A 22,041-nucleotide genomic window follows, 5' to 3' on the forward strand; every position below is an offset into this window, starting at 1 on the left:
GGAGTTTACCTTTTTGACAGTTCCTTTAAAAGACAAATAAATGGGGGAACTTTCTGCTGGTAATAAAATGCAAATACAAAACAGAATCATTTATTGACTCCAAAAATAGTAAAAAAATTTTACTCTGTACAGTAGAAACATTTTATTTTTGAGATCTGATAGTATTTCTGTGGCATGCATACCTAGAGATCCATTTTTAAGTGAGAGATAGGCAAGCTTCACACTGTTGATCCTTTGTTGAAAGAGTCACTAAGATACAAACCTGTGCAGAAATCTATGCAGACCAAATTATATTAGATTTCCAACAAATTACTGTCAAAAAAGGCTATGCTTCAAAAACCATTACCTTCAGGAAGCAGTGTCCCATGCACCTGACTTTTCAGCATGGCACAGGAGACTGCAATAGGGGAACAGTTTGGTATATTTCAGAAATGAGATGTTTAACAGCAGCTAATAAATTTACAGGAGCTGAAACCTTTATGAAAGAACCTGTTTAACTGGGTTGAAGGAAGGTTGCTGAATGGACCTTGGAAGATGTCTTTAAGAATTAATCGTACCAGGTACTGCAGTACCGCATTGGCAGTGTGGAGAGAAAATTGTGTAGCCATTATTTTCATTGATAGCACAATTTAATTATTGCCTATGTTTTCCTTCATCTTGCACTTTGTTATTTCCTTGATGTTCTTAAATACTGATTAGTTCCAATAAAGCACTGTGAAGATGGACCTCTCTTCTTACCCTGAGGTGACTTCAGTGGAGTGGAAATCACAACAAAGATGCATAAAATATCATCTGAAATTTTCTGAAATGACTGCTTTCTCCAGTTGGTAACTGAGCAAGTACGAAGAGTATGAGGCACACTACACTCTGTTCTTCAGTTCTCTCTCCTTAACTGACGGATATCTTTTAGTCAGAACGCTGTGACTGCTCAGTGCTTAAGGAGATTAGCTTCTCTTATATCTAATAGAAATAAAAAGTCCATGTATCTAGAGAGGTTTATGGAGTTCTCATTGCCTAAATTGCTTGCAGGTCTGATCTCTTAGGAAATGAATTTGTTTTACAAAGGCTAGTGCATACGTCACACAAATTTTTTCAATTATCTACACGCAACATTGGATTTAAAGTGAAGGTTATTAAGATCATGAAGGACAAAAAATGTTTTAAAAAAACTGACACAGAAGGAAATTGAATTTAGTTGGAAATTACTAATTACACAAGACTAAAAAACACTATGAAAGACTTCATAAATATAGGAATTAAATTTCATAAAATAAGAGGATCCCAGAATTATTGACATTGGAAGAAACTTCTGAAGGTCACTGTGTCCAGCTGTTCTGCTCAAGCAGTACTATCTAGAGATGATTGACCAGGGCCATGCTCAAATGGGTTTTGTATATTTTCAGGCATGAAGATATTTGCAATAAATATTCTCCTCAAACTTCTGGACAATCTCTGCCATTTCTTGGTCACCCCCATGGTTAAAAAGTGTTTCCTGATATTCAGATGGAACCCATTTTGTTTCAGTTTGTGCTCATTGTCTCATTTTCCAGTCCCTTAATCATAACTGTGACCCTTCACTGGACCATATCCAGTTTGTCCATGCCTTTCTTGTACAGAGAATTACAGAACTGGACCCAGTACTCCAGTTGACACTCTGGGCTGCAACATTACCCTTCTTCTATCAGCCACTCTTCACAGCTTTGTGTCATTTGCAAACGTGCTGAGGGTTCTCTCTTTTCCATAATCCAGATCACTAATGAACAGTGGAACACTAATGATACAAACACTGACTCCTGCTTAGACTTTGAGCCACTGATCACCACCCATCCTCTTGGCCATCCTCTCAATACTCAATCTTTTCTTTCTTTTAACTCTGTCTGCTTACGCAGTCCATACCTCAGCAGTTTGAGGAACTAATGAGGTACAGTGCCAAAGCTGTACTCAAGTCAAGGCAGACAATATATACTGCTACCTACCAAGTAAGTCATTTCACATCACAGAAGTTTAACAAATCTAGGCCATGCCTAATGGAAACAACTTACTTGAAAAGAGATTAGAGGAAGGCATAGTCTTTTTCTGAATTAGGTCATTGGATGATGCAGTTACACTGAAGACTATAGATAACTAAGATGATTAGAAAAAGTGTTCAAGCAAAAGCCTTTTGTAGAACACTAAGTATCTTGTGTTTGACTGTATCTAACATTTTCTGTTCTTCTCATCCTTGTTGAATGAGTATTTATGTAATGTACAAGAGAGTATAGCATGTACTGCCTGGATGAGTTAATGATCTAAGGAAAGCCATACACTGCACTATTTACACAGTTTGAGAGCTTATTTTTTTTCTGTTTGAGAACTTCACTAACATACTTTTCCATCTAGCTGTTAAGAATACTCCATTTTGGAGTGATACTTTCATTGTGAGGTTTCTGGAAGGGCTCTGCTTGGATAGTCAGTGCTCATCTTTTTCCCTGTGCCGTTTCTGGTGACCAAGGGGCAGGCCATGAGGCTCAGGTGGAAATGGGACCACCATGTATTGGACCAAATTAGGTTGCAATTCACAAGCTGCAATAGTGTGTGAAAACAATCAAAACACAAGCTACAGGTACCAAGACAGAGGGGACAGGTGACTCTGTGTCCTAGACTTACTGCAAGAAACTGGTCACTTCTGTTTAAGGCATGAGAGGAGGTGGCATTGCAAACTGTTTTCGCTGGTGGCAAAATGAATTGGCCTGGGTTTACCAACAGAACAGATCCTTTCATAATGCCTGAATAATTGCTTTGCAGAAGTTTTCAGGGAAGTTAAAGCATATGAACTCACCCACAGGAGATTCATTTGCTTTGGAAAAAATAGACATCTGGGAAGTGTTTAATAAGGTCACTAATTAAATGTGTTGACAAGTGGTTTAACAATACCCTTTGCACTTCATTTACATGATGTCACTTTGAAGTCAGGTACATTTTACATCACTAGAGCTAACTGATAATCTGATTGGACAACAGCAAGAGATATTTTTTTCTGCTCTTCTAATTTATAAAAAACTCAGGTTTGAATAGAGACCCCATGGTCTCATTAACACCTCTCACTTGTATGTCCCTTTCACACTGAGAAATAACTTTGTGCTACCTGTGATTACAGCTAATGAGAGAAAGTAACGTGGGACTTCATTAAAGTTGCTCTGTCAGAGAAGACACTCTGTAAACAGAAGGCAAGGAGGCTCTTTGGGAAAGTGCCACCTTTGGGTAATAGGATACAAGAGTTATTTCTGAAACTTTCTGAGCTGGGTTGTACACAAAATTGACTTGGTCAAGTATGAAGAGAAATGATTTCTTGGTATGGATGAAGGTCACCAGAGAGTGGAAGTCCCTTGTTACTTATGCAGTGTATTAGTATTGGTGACATCTTGGCCAGACTAGCTTTAGGAGAGCTGTTGGTTTACACAGTAAAAAATTCTTCTGCCATTTCCATAACTTGTCCGTGGTGGTTCTGTGCAGCCATGATGTTTGCATGATCTTCTGCACAGTGTTCACAGGTTGGCTAAGTTTATCCTAAGATCTCCCTTCCTGCTCTGCCTGATAAGTCAAGATTACTTACTAGCTGCTCACATTTTGTGACCTGCTTCGCTTTCAGTCTGCTCCAGGGCAAGACCTCAGGGAACTTCATGTGTGCCTCTGGGACTCAACAATCCACCTGTACCACCACCTTCTCCCACTTGGAGATATTCAAGCAAACCTTCAATAGTAGCTCTATGGATCATTACCTAGATCCAAAGACCCATTCTGGGTCTCTTACTGGTCAAGAGTTGGTTCTTAGAATTTGTTTAACTGCTAGTTTCAGAAAATTGGCCCCAGTGCAATTTTTTTTGGAGTCCCAAGACTATACCCACTTTTCCATAGTGTGAAATCCATCTATGCCAAGTAACCTTCATCTCAGCTACCTAAAAACTGTATCTAAAATTGCCTAAAACTTTATGCTAGAGACTAGAAGATTCTTCTTGGTAGTAAGAGAAGGAGCGTCTACAGTGGTAAGTCATCTCCCCTAAAAAAGGATAAGGTGGTGAGATAAAACACTCTTGAAGGTAGCAATTCTTCTATAGTGAGCATAAGAAGAGCTGCAGATGACTAAAGTAGATAGAAGCACTGCTTTTGAGATGTCTAAATTTAGGTTAGATTACCATCAGTCTTCATGACTGTGGGACAATCACGTAGAAGCCAGTGATTATCAGTGAAAAGCAAGATAAACACATGGGATTATACTTTTGTCAGTTACAGACTCAGAGGGGTAACATTTCAGTTGCCTTAGGCAGTGGAGGTTATTTATAAACCTATTACAAAATTGCAATTTATAACAAGCCCCTACATAAAAATAAGATGAAAGAACAAATTAGAACATGTCATAAAATGAAAAAATGAAGAAAGGTGCAAACGTTGGTCTGTGTGCACATTTTTAAGAGTTGCAAATAGAAGGCTGTCTCTGGTGTTGTCACACATTCTTGAGGGTTTTATGACAGATAGACAGTGGATGAAAGGGAAAAGGCAATGTCTCCTTTTGCTTCTTGAAGGGACTACAGTAACATATGCTCAATTTATTAAATATACCCAGAAATCCTCAATGGTCAACATTCTTCATATGGAAACACCACTTACAAGCAGAACCCTGTAGAGAAGGACCTTGGGATCCTAGTGGATGAAAAACTTAACATGAGCCAGCAGTGTGCTCTTGCAGCTTGGAAAGCAAACGGCATCCTGCGTTCCATTAGAAGAGGGGTGGCCAGCAGGGACAGGGAGGTGATTGTCCCTCTCTACTCTGCCCTCATAAGGCCCCACCTGGAGGACTGTGTGAAGACCTGGGTACCCCAGTACAGGAAAGATGTGGAGCTGTTGGAGAGGGTCCAGAGGAAGGTCACAAAGATGATCAGAGGGCTGGAGCATCTCTCCTGTGAAGACAGGCTGAAGAAGTTGGGCTAGATCAGTCTGGAGAAGAGAAGGCTGAGATCTCATTGTAACCTTTCAATATTTAAAAGGGGATTATAAAAAGGAGAGACATAAACTTTTTACTTGGGTAGATTGTGATAGAACAAGGGGGAATGGTTTTAAGCTCAAGGAGGGAAGGTTTAGATTGGATAGCGATTGGATAGCAGAGGAAGCTCTTTACAGAGAGATTGGTGAGGTGCTGAAACAGGCTGCCCAGAGAGGCTGTGGGTGCTCCATCCCTGGAGGTGATCAAGACCAGACTGGATGGGGTCCTGGGCAACCTGATATAGTACCAGATCTGGAGGTTGGTGGCCCTGCCTGTGTCTGGGGGTTTCAAATCGATGGTCCTTGTTGTCCCTTCCAACCAAAGCCATTCTATGATTCTACAATTTAATCTATAACATCACCAGAAGGAAGAAGATATCACCTGGCAGCAGTTGTGAAACTGCTATTTCAAGAGATCAGTATATCTGAGTGATCACATGGTTCACTTCAGAAAGCAACATGGAACGCAAGAAAATGAACTTCATTAGGCTGAACTCAGTGGGGATGAAAAGAAAGAGAATTATGTATTCATTTATTGGAAAGGTAGATTTTTTTTAATCTCAAATTACTTTATTTATCTGAGATGAAGTATTAAAGTAGTAATGTTGTCACAATTAAGGAAAATCTTCCGTGGTAAAAAGCTGATATGTTGCATATATCAGTCACTGTTGCTGTCATTTTGGAGTGTGCTAACTTACACAATAACATTGTAAAGGAGTCTCAGATCCTGCAATTTTATTTTATTTTTTTTCACTCTGCTAAAATGTAGTATAATTGAACTCTCATGCTCTACAGTGCAGGGTACATCAATGCTCTATGTAGTATAATCGACCTCTTATACTCTACAGTGCAGAGTACATCAGTGCTCTAAGAGACTGTGCTTATCCCAGCAACATGAATGAAGGACAACATTTACAACTCAGCACAGCTCTTACTTCAACATCCGATCATCTGTTTCACCATAGCACTCCTTAGGTACTAATCTTTTACTGTCCATTTGCAGAGTTACTCCTTCATGCTCCAACCAGATGTCACAGGATCAGGTCAGAGGTGTCATTTCCTTCTGTTTGGTGATATGTTACTTCTAGCAAAGCCAGGTCTTAAGCAAAAAAATTACAGAAAATTACAGCCAGTGGGTCTTCTTCAGGTGGTGACCGTGCTTTAGTTTTTGACTTATTTGCCTGTCCTTTGAGTCCTGATGCGGTTGGTGGATGTCCAGAGAAGCCACACACAGATGCAATCTTGAGAGCCTGCCAACCCGGGCATCATCACCCCAAGCCATTCCTATGGCCCTTCTTCTGCCGCTCCTTACAGTTCTCCCACATCCACCCTGCCCCACTCACCCTACATTTGGGCCAGATCTAACATTTGTGTAATATTTCTGTATATAGATTCCTCACTGGATGTCACAGTATTGCTGTCAGACAAAATAACAATATGCTCAAGCCAAAAAAAAAGTGCTGAAAGAGGCAAATGTGAGCATATTTTACACTGAATTTTCATTATGAAAGTATCATTTTCAGGCAATGTCAGATTCAGAAATGCTTTTCACAATTGCTTTTCATTTCTTATGACATATTTTCCACATCTTAGATTTCATTAAATATGATTTTGACCTCATTAAGCAGCAAAGCCTGTAAGAAACAAACACAAAAGTGTGAAGCACTAATTGAATTGTAAAGAGAAGGAACTGCATGGCTTCTTGTCTCATCCTGCCTTATTGGAGTGTACTGACACGGCTGTGTATTAGGATATTCTGACTTCTGCACACATACTGAAGGGGAGGGGAAAAACATAAAAGCTTTGGGATCTTACTCAAAGGCATCTAAAAATTGAAAAAGGAAGGGTTTTTCTCTTAGTTCTAGAGGATGGCAAATATACAGATTTATTATTATTACTATTTATTGGTTTTTAAATGTGTTGTTTAGGAATCACTTCCTCATGAAGAAAAGCAGTTAATACATTGCTCCAACATTGCTTTCCTGTATATGTCATAGCTATTATCAAAACATTGCATACCTACAACTCCCAGTCTAAAATGAAAGGACACATAAAACAAAATAGTCACTTATCTGCTTAAACCAAATTTGATAAGTGAGCAATGAAACAGGTGTTTTTTCTGTCATTTTCAGCTCTTGCCTCCGGAGTTGCAGGCAAATCTCAACGCCATGAAGCCAGCCATGTAAAGGATGTTATTTTAAAGACAACTGAGTCCTTGATGAGTCCTGCTGAAAAATATTTCCAAACAGAATACTCTTCAATGCCCTGCGAAACCACATGTAAAAAAATGCATAAACAATGGGATTAAATGCAGAATTTAAATAACCAAACCAAACCAAAGTGTCAATGAGAATAGGTGGTGCTGTGTAATTCATAAATGGGTCAGTTGCTGTAAAGAAGAAGAATGGGCTCCAGCATATGAGAAAAACTCCCATTATTATGCATAATGTTTTTGCAGCTTTTCTTTCTCTGCAGAATAAAATATGCTTTGTTTCATATCTTTTCTTCCTTTTGCTAACTGCATCAATGGATCTTGCTTGCCTTTTGGCTATGGAGTATATTTTCCCATAGATGAACAGCATAACTAATCCAGGGATGTAAAAAGACACTATGGAGGTGATGACACTTGAAGTTTCACTAAAGAACACCAAGCATCCTCCTGCACAATGGATATGATTATAAATCTCTTTTGCCCCTAGCAAATTTAGTTCTAGAAAGATCATCCCAAAAGCAAAAGCAGCAGGAACAGTCCAACTTACCAATATCATGACCAGGATAACGAAAACATTTATCTTTGATTTGTACCTGAGAGGGTCACACACAGCATAGTAACGATCGATGGATATGAAGGAAAGATGGAAGATGGAAGTCGTGCTCAGCATAATGTCTGTGCTTGTGTGGATCTTGCAGAAGAAGTCCCCAAAATACCAGCAGTGCTCAACGGAGCGCACCATGCTGCAAGGCATAATGAGGAATCCCAACAGAAAGTCAGCTGTAGCCATGGAAATTATCAGGAAGTTGGTAGGCGTGTGGAGCTGCTTAAAATGTGATATTGAGATGATAACCATTAGATTTCCAATCACTGTGGTCAGAATAATACAAACCATGAAGATATACATGGAAATACGGATACTGTTTGACCAATTGCTCTTTACACAAGAGCCATTTACAGATTCACAACACAGCTGCATCCTTATTGAGGTATCAAATCCACACTGCTATGGGGTACAGACTTGTACTAATGCTGAGGTGCACTTAAAGCTGTTTCCTCTTTTTGTTGTGAGGGAAGCTGCAAGAAGACAAAAAGGACAATAATAAACATCTTCAACTAGTTGAATGTATAGTAAAATCACATTCCTTACTTTACGAGGGATGAAATTACTTTGTAATTGAACTTTTAACAGAAATAGATTTTTATCATTAGACTTCCCTTGAAGCATGTACCTCATCTGATAAAATAAACTATAAAACTGGGGGTCCCCACACCAGAATAGCAGTACAGCTCTGTTCTCACATAGGCATCTGAACCTGCTGTTCACTTGGCAAAGCCAAAATATTTCCTTGAGGCCCTGGTTTCCAGACACATGGCATCGCCTGGCTAGATCAAGTCATACTGTAAAATCTTTCAGGATCTAGCTCTAAGTAGGCATGTAAGGAAAGAAATCTGAGTGGAGAAATGAAGTTTTCTGACCTTGTACTGCTAAAATGTAACTGAATGGCCTGACTAGTATGAAGCATTAGCTGATATTTAAGTGAACATCTTTACCGACTGGCTTTGGTTTATTTCAGTGGTAGTAGTTTAGAATCATATTACAAAGACAGGAAAAGACTTCCAAGATCATCCAGTCCAGTCATCCACTTACCACCAATATTTCCTGCCTAAATATCTAAAAATTTCTAGAACACATTTAGCATCCTTATGTGTAGTTGCTGTGTTAATACTGTCTTAGGGAAGGACACAGAGAACCGTTTCCTGAACATTTACCAGCTTCTTTATTAGCATCTTTAGGGTGCAAATATTGCTGTCCTTTCATGTGTGCAATAACTCATCTGTTTCACGAGGCTGTTTTTTTTACAAAAGCATTGTACATGAAAGTATTCTAACACTTGTCAAGCAATATTCACTGTGGTTTTCCTTTAATTAAGAGAACAAAATATTATTATCATGAAAAATAAAGAACATTACCATGGTCTGTTCAGTAGCATTAGCATTATGATATAACACAATCTTTTAAGTCCGAAAAGTACAGCAATTCAGACACCATTAATATAACTCATTTGCTCTAGGGCTTTGCTGCCTGTGTTTATTTTGGACAAACACACATTTTGACCTTCATTTGTTTTATGGGTAAGGAAATTAAGTATAGTATAAAAGAATATAAGGCCAATCAGAAAGAATTAAGGTGTTATCTCTTGTTTTCTTTTCTGTTTAAAAGATGAATAATTTTATTTCTGCTCTCTGACAGTGCTACTATATAGTGTATATATATACTATATAAATAAAAGAATATGACCGATCCTGGAAACCATTTATCTTTTAAAAAAAATACAACACCCTTATTTTTAGGGAATTTTTCTGCTGCTGTTGTAGAGACAGAATAAATTCCAAACAAAATAAAAGATAAGGGCAAATAGAGATCAAATGTGTGGCTTTGCATGGAAAGAGAAACAAAATAAATCAAACCTCCTATGACAAACTGTCCAGTTGAGCTGAATATTGAAGTAGTTTTCAACAAGAAATTGGAACACTGTCCTTAATTATAAATATTGGTTTAAATTTCAATAAAATGAGAACATGAAGAAGCATATTTTTAAAAACCTGCCCTCCTACCTTTATCTCCTGACACAGAGTAGAAATCTGCTCCTGACGCTCATTTGTTCTCTGCTCAGACAGTGGCACCCATTCCTTTTAAAGATGATCTCAAAAGACAGCTGAGCCTCTTTGTCAGTGTAACTACTCTGGAAGGCGTGAATTTAAGAGGACTGGCACTCTATCCAGAGCAGCCTCCAGAGTCCCCAACGTATTGCTTGATGACATTGGGCACAATCAACGGAGTTCTTGGCCCTCTGTTTCATTGTGAACAGAAGCTCTGTTTATTTTGTCATCTACTCGTCTTTGTTTAACAGGCTTTGTTTATAGATATACTGAATTCATCTGGAATATGTTAACTTGCTTAATTAAGCACTGTGATCATTTTGTGAGCAGCTCAAGATTAACCAGGAGGCAAACAAAAAATCACCATGTAATCTATCTTGTGTAAGTTCCTAAAATATAGCAAATATATACAGGTGGTTTAAAGCAGCATGTAACATTACACTGAAAAGGTATACCGGACACAGATTGCCATGACGTGCATTTGTCAGCCTAGTTCTGCTTACACTACTGAGCAAACAGGTTTAATCTAACAGCCTAATCATTTAACAGCTATTTGCAAAATACAGCTAGTAAAAAGGTGTCTAAAATAAACACCTATTATTGATTGCACTGGAGTCACCGATGAGGGTCATTAATTTCATGCTCCACAAAGGACCATACAATCCTTTGGAACAGGGGTGTTACCAAGCATCAAAAACTGATGATGTGGTGAGCATTACCTAAAGCCCACTCATGCTGGGTGCCTCAGGGACATAAATAACAACATAGGTTAAGTTGACAACTTGCCAACTGTGCTCCTTGAAGTTTCTTAGCTGCTTCATTATGTTATGTCCAGAAATATCTAAACAAATGCAAACAACTCAGTTCCTTTATTTTCCTTGAGGACTAGGCTGTTAGAGTGTAAGAGTTTGCTTGCTACAGGAAGAATTCACCAACTGAAAAAAAAACAAAACAAAACAAACAGTGTGATCTGGAAAAGCAACTCTGATTTCAAAAGCAGCTACCTGGCATCAATCATCCAAACTTCTACATCCTCCAGCATCCCAGTGCCATCACAATCAGAGCAGACAGACTGGAAGGCCTATCCATGCTCTGAGCAACTTTGTTCCTTCTGTTTTTGACTTACTACCCATACAGAAAGAAGCTTCTCATTTCCATATGGCTCATTTTAAAAGCTGGATCTCTCTAAGGATAGCCATTCTAAGGAAAACCAACTGTTTGAGGCTATAAGATCCTCATAGCTGATTCAGATCCACTCATTGTTTATGAAATTCTTAGGGGGGGAAATAAACATTTTTTTCTTAAGTGTCCATTCTTATGTTCGAAATATGCACAAACTGCCAGTGAGTCATCAATTCAAAACAAGTATTTCACATGTTGGGTTAAATGAAAAGATGTGCCAACTACTAAACTGAATGCTATTGTTGCAAACCTGATGTAATTTCACTGAGGACAATCTGAAGTTAGACCAGATTCATAGCAGAGGAATTTAAAGAAGAATGGATGAGTTGATTAATCTGTAGATATATCCCCACAATGCAGAACCAAAGCATCATTATTCCTTGCCAATAGCTGTTTACGAGGAGAAACATGAAATTCATGCACTTTCCTAAAGTGCTGGTTTTAGGATCAACCCCCAAAACAATATAAATGCAGGTCTCTGAGATGCACAAAGGAGAAAGAGAGTCCAGCAAGTTAAAAATCTCTCTCAACAAAGCAGAACACATCCAACTGAAACAAAGAAACCGTCTCTGCACAGGAAGGGTTGTAAATACTGCATAGCTCTGCTATTAGCAGACACTGCTCCCACCAACTGCGGCAGCAGGATGCTCCCCAGAGAGCCCCTCAGCTCAGGACTCTCCCGAGAAGGGACAGTGAGTTCCCTGAGCCACAGTGCAGAAGTGGGGCAGGCCTCTGTGCCTCTCTGCTGTCCCTGTGCACCCAGCAGTCCCACAGCAGTGAACTCATGACCATGGCCAATTTGTAGGCATTAGGTAGCCTCCAAACACCACCTCCAGAGCAAAGGCAAATGGAGGAGGGAGGTAGGAAGCATACAGGATCCAACTTGATCATTCTATGTCATCATGGCCTTGGGACAGCTCCACAGCTTTGCTTTGAATTCATAGCTGTGCATGAAGAGAATTTTGTCCTCTAGCTGTGCTCTTGGTTCTGGTGTTGGGAATGAGCAGCTTTTTAAATGATCCTCTGAGCCACCACCAAAATCCGATTGCTGTTGATGCTGTTGCTGTTTGTAACAGAATGAACACAGGATAATTGCTATCTGAAGTACTCACCATGGAAAATTCATCTTTGAAACAAACTGAATTCCTAATCTAGCAAATTAGCAGCTTCCTGTAAATGAGAAGGTGAGATGCAGAGACTGTACCTGCTCAGGAGCTACTTCCTCCTGACAAACTGGTGCAGCCTACAGGTACAGGACAATAGTGACTCATTCCATGTAGAGCCCATGGCATGGCAGCTGCTTGCTTTGGTCTGCCTCTGGATTACAGCCTGGTGGGAAAATCTCATCTAGAGAATGATGTAGATGCTTGCTATTCAGAAAAGATAAGCAGACAATACATCTTGTCTGTCATAAACCAGTTGCATATGCAAAAATGACTGCATCTGAATTAAGTTAAAGTCAGGTTCCAGTAAAGATGAATACAGGAAATAAAAACAAAAACAAAACACAAAAAACGACTCCAAAAAACCATGTTTGTTATGTTCCAAGTGTTAACGGCACTAAACTGTGACTACGATAACCTGATGTTTTCCATTTCAGGGCCATACTTTCAATTTTGTTAAACTTTGTCAAACTTTAGCAGCTGGATTTACTTCGGGAAATGTGACCTGTCTATCCTAGACTGGGTATTTTCAAAACAATTCAGTCTTGATACTGCAACAGCATCTGAGAAGAAGACAAGCAAAGATGCTGTTTCTTCCTGATTGACAATTTTTGCTTATCCTGTATTTACAGTGATCTGGTTTCAGTATGCTTCATAGCAGAGACTTAATAGATGTTGACTGCCTATGTTTATCTCTTTTACCATTCCAGAGGAACTATACCTAAGTATAGACAAATTATAAATCATCAGTGATTGAATCACAACTTGCTCATTTTTAAAGCTTGTTTACGAGCATCTGCATCTTCTAACAGCAAGAGTTTTGGTATTGCTGTGGAGCCCAAGGAAGAGAATCTTTCCAGTAAGAAGTAATTCCAAGAGAGAGGACACATTTTGGGTTAGTTTCCATGCATCAGCTAGTGGGCTGCACTGAGGTTTCTCCGAGTCCTGAGCAGGACATGCATGGCTCAGGTCATAACATCTATGTGCTTGCTTGGATTAGGAGGTGGGAGAGTATGAGCATGGCCAAGTGGCAAAGAGAACATGGGGCTGAACAGAGGGGACAACTCACAGTGAAATTCTGGTCTGAAGGTAGCTACTCTACTGAAAGCCACTAAAAAATAAGATTGCCCGTAAAGGCATACACATCAATAAGCAAATATGTTGCCTTTCACAAATGCTGGATTTGACTATGATTGATACATGCTGTTTGCCTAGAAACAATAAGCTACCAGGAAGTACATCATCATTCATTAATGGCTGTACTTCAACAGCCGGCTATTCCATTTCATATCACGGTGTCAAACATGTTTGATTTCTGCTCAGACACACATAATTATTTTTCCAAATAGTAAGTTTCCATGAATGAATTGTAAAGCGCTTTCACAAACTGAAATCACAGAATATTCTGAGTAGGAAGAAACACACACGGATTATTGAGCCCAACCCCTGGCTCTGGGCAGAACCACCCAACATTAAAATTTTATGTCTGAGAGAGGTGTCCAAATGCTTCTTGAACTATATGAAGCTTTATGAACCATTATTTATAAGAACTGTCTTGGTCAGAGACCAGAACCTCCAAACCTGGCCAGATCCAGTTACGTAATGTGAGGGCTGCTTTGCAGAGTGAACTGAAAAGAAAATAGAGCTCAACTATCTGAAGTCAAAATTAAATGCAGGAAGTCTCTGACTTTGCAGATGTGTGATCAGCAGATGTAAACTGATGTACTGACATTGATTTTAGTAGTAATATAGTAACCTCACTGTCCCCGGACATCAGTGCATTAGTTTAAGATATTGTGCTCTTAGTGTAGACAAAGTGAAAGTAGGAGAGAGAGGTGTTAGATAACAGCAATTAGCTAATGCATAAATAAATGATATATGGAGAACTTAGGACAGTCTCTAATAAGGACTGGGGAGTATATCCTAGAAAACATCTAAGTAAAATAGCAAGGATGTAGGCCTAAAGTTCATTCTATTCTTTTTGTTCAACAGATAATGCCTGCTGAAATAACAGCAGGCATTTTACTTTCCATGGGGTCTAGACAAACATGCCCTGAGAAAGATAAGCCTGGTAATAAATAAGAAGCTGAATGTCTGCAGTTCTGTTCAATTATAACATCCTGTCTGTATTTCTCTCCAGCTTTAGAAAGATTTTTATGAATTCCGTGTCCATTTGGAGTGCATGAAATACTCATGATTTAGAGAACCAGCAGCCTGTAAAGTGACTTCTCTTTTGAGAATGACACTGATAATCTCTAAAACAACCCCAAGTTCTTCTTTTTTTGTGTGTGTGTGGGGAAGGATGGGACAAGAATTAAAAAGTAATCCTACAGATGCCAACCACTGAAAAAAAGGTTTTAATCAAAAGATTTGACTGTGACAAGAAAAACAAAATTCAAATTACATTCATATGCTGCTCTTGGCTGCTCTTCTTTTCACTATGTGGGTCTGACAGTTAACTCCAGTGAAAACCAATAGACCTACGTGGTCATCAGAATGACACCACAGACCTTCAAAACCAGCATGTTTGTTCTTGTTTGTCCTTCCAAAACTGCTGCCCAATACAAACCAGGTAAGAGGTCCCTGGAGTGTACTAGTCTGGCTTGGGGAGCAGGGATCAGCTCCCACTCATCAGCATGGCCTTCTCTGTCTTGAAATTCAGGACCTGTTACACAGCCAATAGTCATGTAGGATTAGTACTGCCACTGGGAAGACATACGCTGTCTTGACCAAGATTTGTTCGATGACTGTTCTGAGTTACAACCACAGGTCAAGCAAGAAAAAGGTAAGGTGTTGGATAAGCCACTGGGAAGCACAATGTTGAGGCTCTGCATGTTTGAATAACTGCTCCCAGGTTGTATGGTCACTCCTCTGGATATAAGCTCAGCTGCTGTCTTTCTGGACAAAACAAAGTCTTAGATAATACTCCAAAGCTCGGTTCTGAGAAGAAACAGCATGAGGAAAACAGAATTCATATGGTTACAAAAAAATTTGAATAAATGGATGTTGGTGAGGTTGAGGTAGGAAGCCATGGTGTATTTATATGTCATATTTAGGCAGATGGATGCTAAACATGGTGCATGCCACATACCAGGGATGTGAAGAACAGTACATGTAAAAGACTGTGGGATTAACATTAAAGCAGGGATCACACTAAGGCATATGTGGTCAAACAAGGCCTGTTTGCTGCAGAATGTGGTAGACACAAGCCAGCCTAGGGCTGCCAAGTTTCATGTGCCATTACTATAAGTCCCAGATATTGCACACTTTTTACACTACGTATATGGTTAAATCTGTCCCAGATATTAAAACATTGCTTATTTCCTACATTTTCACATTTTTGAAGAAAATGTCCAAATATCCAAAGAAATGTTTTGATGTACTATATTTATAACATAAGTCTGATCTGAGATGCATTGGACCTAGCACGTGTATGCCACACATGCAAATCAGTGCAGGACTGCAGAACTGAAGGTTCTTCATGAAGAAGACTCACTGCCTGTGTGGATTGTGAAGAACTGCATGGAGATTGCACCTACAACCATTGCAAATCTGTTTTTTGTTTCATTGTATAGTACCTTAGTCAGAATGTGGCCAAATCCCACTGAGTATTAGGAACGCCTTACTGAATGGCACGTAAGGCTGAGGGACACAGACACTTAGTGCTCCTCCAGTCTGAAAAACAGGAAGAGGCAGAAGGGACAGAGAGGCTTCTTTGGGGAATATTTGTTTGGGAGAAAATCAGCCAACTTCACAATCCACACATCTTAGCATCAGTCTTATAACTAGGATTATTTTGGAAACCTAAGTTATCTTTGAAAACTATGATTTCTAATCAGAGATTTCAAATGACAGAGTATAACAAAGCATTGGCTCAAGCACTAGTACAGTGGCGTACTGTTGATATAGATCCAAAGTTTTCTGTTTTCTTCTAAATACTGTTTTCTTCTAAATAAACTCATCTGCCCCAGCTGCCAAGCAGAAGAATAAGATTGCAGGACATGAATGATACAGGATAACTGCTACAAATCATGAGAAGTTTATGGATCACTGTGGGAAATTCTCATCCTGTCTTTGCTGTCTGATGAACACTTAGGAAGCTACATTACGGAAAGCTTCGCAGGGGATGAGGCAGGTCCTTTTCATAACACCTTCCAAAAAGCGTCACTGTTAAGAGTGGCTTTGATGTGCCGTTCTTACTTTGCAGACGTCCATCAGACAGAACCTAGGTGAATAGAGAAAGGATGATACTAATATCCAGTAATGGAGTAGCACTACTGCATGGTAAAGAGAGGATAGGTCTCTGAGGTTAGATAACTTAATGCAGTACTTTTTAAAAGATAATCACGAGAATACTCTTTCTTGCACGTGGAAATACTCCTGCACTTCAGGCACTGGAACAGAGCTCAATCAAAGTCTTGTGCTGCAATTGCCTTCCCACATTTCCAGAAAGTCTTTAGAACATCCCCCAGATCCATTTTTTGTAAGAAAGATCATTTCTCTATCTCGTAAGGAAGCAGTAACTGGTTTGCTATGTTCTCATTAGTTATTCATGCATAGTGATGCACGTTATACACCTGACCAGGGAAGCAATGTTTTTGTTTGTTTTAAATTGTAGCCCACTAAATCATTTTCAGACGAAAGTAAAGAGAAGTTAAGTCTGATGGCAATACGTTGCTTTTCTTAGCTACTTTTTACAGGTCAAATTGTCATCACTGTTGTACGTAGACTATGAATAACTGCAAACAGCTCCAGAGTGTGCCATTACCTCAAATTCCCCAGGGGCCAGCTGCACACCGCTGTACAAGACTTCTGGAAAGACATAGTTAGTGCCAAAAGTGCCGCTGAGGGAGAACATGTCAAACTTGGTCTGCGCAGTCTCCACTGGCTGCCCACACGTGCTCAGGTCTGTGCTCTTACACTTGAGCAGCGTGCATATCTGTGGAGAAGAGGACACAGAGAAGTAAAATACAAGTAAGCCTTCATACTCAAGAAATGTGTTTAATAGCAAGAATCACAGAATCACAGAATCACAGAATGACCTGGGTTGGAAGGGACCTCAAGGATCATGTAGTTCCAACCCCCCTGCCTAGCAGGGCCACCAAACATACGCCTTTACTAGATCAGGTTGCCCAGAGCCCTGTCCAACCTGGTCTTGAACACCTCCAAGGACGGGGCATCCACAACCTCCCTGGGCAGCCTGTTCCAGGACCAAACCACTCTCCTAGTAAAGAACTTCCCCCTAACATCCAACCTAAATCTTCCCTCTTTTAACTTAAAACCATTTCCCCTAGTCCTGCTATTATCAGCCCTTTCGAAGAGTTTGCTCCCCTCCTGGGAATAAGTTCCCTTCAGGTATTGAAAGGCTGCAATGAGGTCACCCCGCAACCTTCTCTTCTCCAGGCTGAACAAACCCAACTCCAAGAAAGCTTACTGTGATGCAGAAACAAATGAATGTTTCAGAATGATTCATTAATTTTGACATATATATGCACTAATCCCTACTGAACAAATTACCTGCCAATGGTATTTTATGACAGAGCCATGAAGCCCATCAAATGCGCCCAGTACATAAACTTCATCTTTACTTTTATTTGACATCCAGTAGGTCAAGTGACAGCAGAGGTCTTTTTGACAGACCGTATGATTTCCAGCATTGTGCTTGAGTTCACTGAAAGTGAATATATCCCGTCGGACAGCTCCAGGAAACGTCTTATTTTCTCCTGAATGGTTTTTGATGCTTGTAGCGTATGAGCTCCAGTTGACTGCAGCAGGGTAGTTAGGAGAAAGACGGGGTCGTGCGCTCAGCTCAGCTACCAGGAGACATCCCTCCTTTGTCTTGCTGTTGTAGTAGTACGTGGATGGTCCGTGGGGCGTGAACAGCCCACTGCCTGCAAACAACATGCATGGCACCCAGTGTCACCACCACCTGATGGGCAAGCCACCATGGGTGCCTCATGGGTGCTGCTGTGTGTAAACATGAAGAGGTCTTCAGTCAGTATATTAACTAGAATTGTGGAAAATTTTTTAAAGGAGAGAGCTGCTAAAATACACTTCACGGTGTATGAAAATGACCTAAAATTCAGAGTTTTTTTTTTTTTTGTGCTTCACTGGATCTTGAATATGAGCCTCTGAAGGCAATTTCACACGAGGTCATCCTTTTTAAAAAGAAATAAAACCTTTATATTAATTTTTATATAAATTAGTGCTCTGCAAGTGACATATTTATCAAAGAGGTTGCCTGTGGGCATAATTACATTTCAAAGAAGGAAACTGAAGCCTATGTACAAAACTCAGTGCACTTAGGGCAGAAAAAAAATGTTCCTTTGTGGCTTTCACTTCTGCTTTGGAGAGTAGTAACAGACAGAACTATGGCAATGTTTTCTCATTTTACAGAAGGAATAAAATTGCAGTAGCTATCTGCTCAGGTCAAGCCAAAACATAGCATTTCTAATTCTTGAGCAGCAACAAAAACCTCAATGTGTTTTATTCAACACAAAACAGGATTCCTACCCTTTTCATTTTCAGCTCTGTTTAAAACACTGTTTTCTCCATTTGATTCTTGAGTAAGTTTTAAAGAAAAAAAATCTGTTTGTATGTAAGAGCTGAATATTTAGCTGAACCTTCGTGCCATTTCTAATAGGAAAAAATTCACTTCTGAAATATCAAAACTTCATGTTGTGGACTTCCTAATTTTAGCTCTCCCTGAACTTACAACATTGTATTGCCTCAAGCAGATTACTCCATTCAACACAACACGAAGAATATCCTTACTTACATACTATTTTCCAGTGACTTCATGATTTTTAAAGCAATTTTTCCTACTTCTGAATCCTGAAATATGAAGACAATTCCCCCTTACAAAAAAGCAACTCACCTGTCATAGACATGATGGTGTTGTGAGTATTTGCTGAGAGTAAATTGACTCCCATGCCCATAGCCCATGCAGAGTGAAACTCCACAGCAGTCAGAAAGGGCAGGACGTTCATCCAGGCTGTTGGGAAAAGCACTGTGTCCACCTGTAGCTCGTTCACCAGCACCACTGCGGGCTCCCGAAAAAGGATGTCAAAGCAAGTGAAAATTCCAAACTTCCCAAAGGGAGTCTCAAAGGTGACGAATTCTGGCTCTTTTGGGTAATTAAACTGAGTTTCTTGTCTAAACAGGTTGTACTGCAGGCAAAGAAAATGGCATATTAGGAAATAAAAATAAGACGAGATTACAAAATGCCACTTTAGTGTCTGAGATTAAGGATGCCAAGGACTATCTAACATTTACTGAATACATCACTGCTTCATTCTAGTTTGCTATCGCTAATGTAGTCTTGAGATGTTTGATAGTCAGCATGCCTTCTACAGCCACAAAACTCGTGGGAATAGCTCTTAAATATTGCCAAGTGCTTGTCTGTGCTTTCCTCTAGCTGAAAGAGCCTTATATTGGATTGTTCTGGGCTGACTGTCATTCTACAATAATCTAAAATTAATCTATAAACCTCTTGAAAGTGGTGCCCGCGAGATTAAAAGTAGTTTGACTGTTAGTTACAGTGTGATGACAATGCTTCTCTTTACCTTCTTACCTTGTGGTAACGAGCCACCAGTTTCCCTTCTGAGTCAAAGACAACATCAGTGTTGTACTGGTACCGACCATCACTCGGGCACTTGGGATCACTGGAATTACACGGCTTCTTGTCTCCAATATTTGCAACTACATAGATGGAGTTGTTCCTGGCCATGCAGCTGAGTCGTTCCTGCACTGGTGCTCGACCAAATCTAAGGCATTTTTGACAAAACAGAAAAAAACCATATAGAATCATAGAATTAATTGGGTTGGAAGGGACCAGAAAGATACCTTGCTATGGACATACAAAGCTGTGGACAACTTTAGAAACCAAGGGAGAGAATAAAACAATACACATAAACTTAAACATTAATTTTAGGGAAATCTAATTATCAACTTCAAAAGACCTTTTTTTAAGACACTTTGCTCTTTTTAAGGCTGTAAGTCATTTGTAAAAAGTGCACACTACTTTTACAGACCTGAGTCCCCTCAAAATCCCCCTTAATAAAATCCCAGAACAGAAGAACACAGAAGGTTGGCTTAGAAATGATCCTGGTCCCCTCTGTGTCCCCTCCAGCTTCACCTTTGTAAGACAGACATTCACAGTAGCCCAGTGTGCCACAGCAGACTGTGCAATCAGATCTTTAAAAAGCAGTTATTTCAGATACAGAGCAATATTTTGTGCTATTTGATTTACAAATCACCCCAGACACATGAGCTGAGTTTTGAATCATCTTGTTTCATCTGCGCTGTAACCGTGACAATTAACTGGCTTACACTAACTGTAGATTTTCTTGAGTAGTCTGAAATGATAAGATTTTTGGATGTTCTCAAAATAATGATGCTGCCAAAATTCCCTCATTTCCCCCCTTTTTTATTTTTCAAAAGTAAGGCAGATCCAAATGCTTTTTACCTTACATGTTCCAATTACCATTTACATAAGGGTTCTTTTTGATACATTGTATTTCTAAGAGATTTAAAAAATCAGCAGTTTTCGGGCATTTATTAGGAGCAGCTCAACTCTGTGAGGCACCAGTTTGAAATCACACAAACACCACAGAATCACCTGGTGGGATCAGTGCAGGGAATCCAGTTCACCTCTGGATCAGGAATATCCTCCAGGTAGGGGTAAATGGTTTCCCTCGTGAAAACCCAGCCATAAATGCCATCCTCGGGAGTCACAATGATGCGGGCACCCTGGCAGAACAAGCTCCATTAACAAGGCATCATCAAGACACCCCCAGGATGGTCAGCGGGAACAGAAAACACCAATGAACAATACTAACAAATCCATCTCATACCTGCTGGGCTGCTTCTTTAATAGCTCCTTCCAGAACATCCATGTTTCTGTTCATCAGGGCCAAAGCATCGTCAGGAGAAACCTTGTGAGCGGTGCGTGGCAGGATGACGGCGTGCTCATACACGGCTGCAATGAAGGTGTCTGAGGCCAGGGCCTGGAGGACTGCCAGGGCAAGCACTGCTGCACACACCAGGGTCTGGGAAAGGACCATGGCTGCTGCCTTGTTGCTTCTGGTGCAAGCATGGCAATATAAAGCAGATAGAAAGAGGAGGAGTAAAGACGATAACGAGCTTGTTTTGGAAGTAAGCTCCTATTGCATAACATGGGGAAGTACAATCTGTACACACTGCAATACAAGCTAACCCTTAAATTGTTCTGACCTTTCTGCCTAGAGCTAAAATATTCCCTTTTTTTGTGAAAGTGAATTAATGTAGAATTTCTTATTTTTGCTACCTCATGAAAAGCATGTTTTTGCACAATGAACAATTTCAAATTGATCATACAAACCAATTTTTATTCCTCACGAAGAGCAACATTTTGCAGAATATGTTGGAAAGGCATGTTACTATTCTAGGTGCTTCATAAAAATTCTCATGTTCCAACCTGAGGTGTGCCTGTGAGGAAGGAACATAATCTCGCTGTTCACACTGACTGCTCAGCAAGACATCAAGGAATAGACTCATTGCCCCGACAGTATCTTCCTCTTCACTGTGCAGTTCCATCCAGAACTCTTATTTCTGTCCAGAAACAGGGCCTTCTTGGGAAAAGCAGGCATTTCTGAGTCCTCTGACAACTGCACATTGTGCTTGTAGGCAGCTTTGACGTAGCTGTCCAGGGCCCAGACATCAAGAGCAGACAGCACCAAAACCACAGCAGAGATGTGAGCCTCTAAAGCCCCATACCTGAGGCCTGAAGTCACCCTAGAGGACAGGGGTAAGCAAAGACAGGGA

General features: G+C 40.0%; 2 protein-coding genes across 2 annotated transcripts; both read right to left on the reverse strand.

The window, feature by feature from the left end:
- Window positions 1-7,208: 7,208 nt before the first annotated feature.
- On the reverse strand, window positions 7,209-8,225 carry TAAR1 (trace amine associated receptor 1). The gene has a single exon (XM_072333322.1). It carries the CDS (start codon window positions 8,205-8,207, stop codon window positions 7,209-7,211), a length of 999 nt encoding a protein of 332 aa, XP_072189423.1. The 5' UTR covers window positions 8,208-8,225.
- A 6,346-nt stretch (window positions 8,226-14,571) lies between these two features.
- LOC140250421 (pantetheinase-like) lies at window positions 14,572-21,331 on the reverse strand. The gene is made up of 8 exons (XM_072333131.1): window positions 21,093-21,331; window positions 20,858-20,988; window positions 19,811-20,003; window positions 19,115-19,406; window positions 17,755-18,128; window positions 17,006-17,176; window positions 16,347-16,462; window positions 14,572-15,177 (listed from the first exon to the last, which is right to left on the reverse strand). Exons 1-8 carry the CDS (start codon window positions 21,300-21,302, stop codon window positions 15,153-15,155), a joined length of 1,512 nt encoding a protein of 503 aa, XP_072189232.1. The 5' UTR covers window positions 21,303-21,331; the 3' UTR covers window positions 14,572-15,152.
- Between the last annotated feature and the right edge of the window lie 710 nt (window positions 21,332-22,041).

The sequence above is a fragment of the Excalfactoria chinensis genome, chromosome 3 (assembly GCF_039878825.1).
Source record: "Excalfactoria chinensis isolate bCotChi1 chromosome 3, bCotChi1.hap2, whole genome shotgun sequence".
In the NCBI taxonomy this organism is placed as follows: domain Eukaryota; kingdom Metazoa; phylum Chordata; class Aves; order Galliformes; family Phasianidae; genus Excalfactoria; species Excalfactoria chinensis.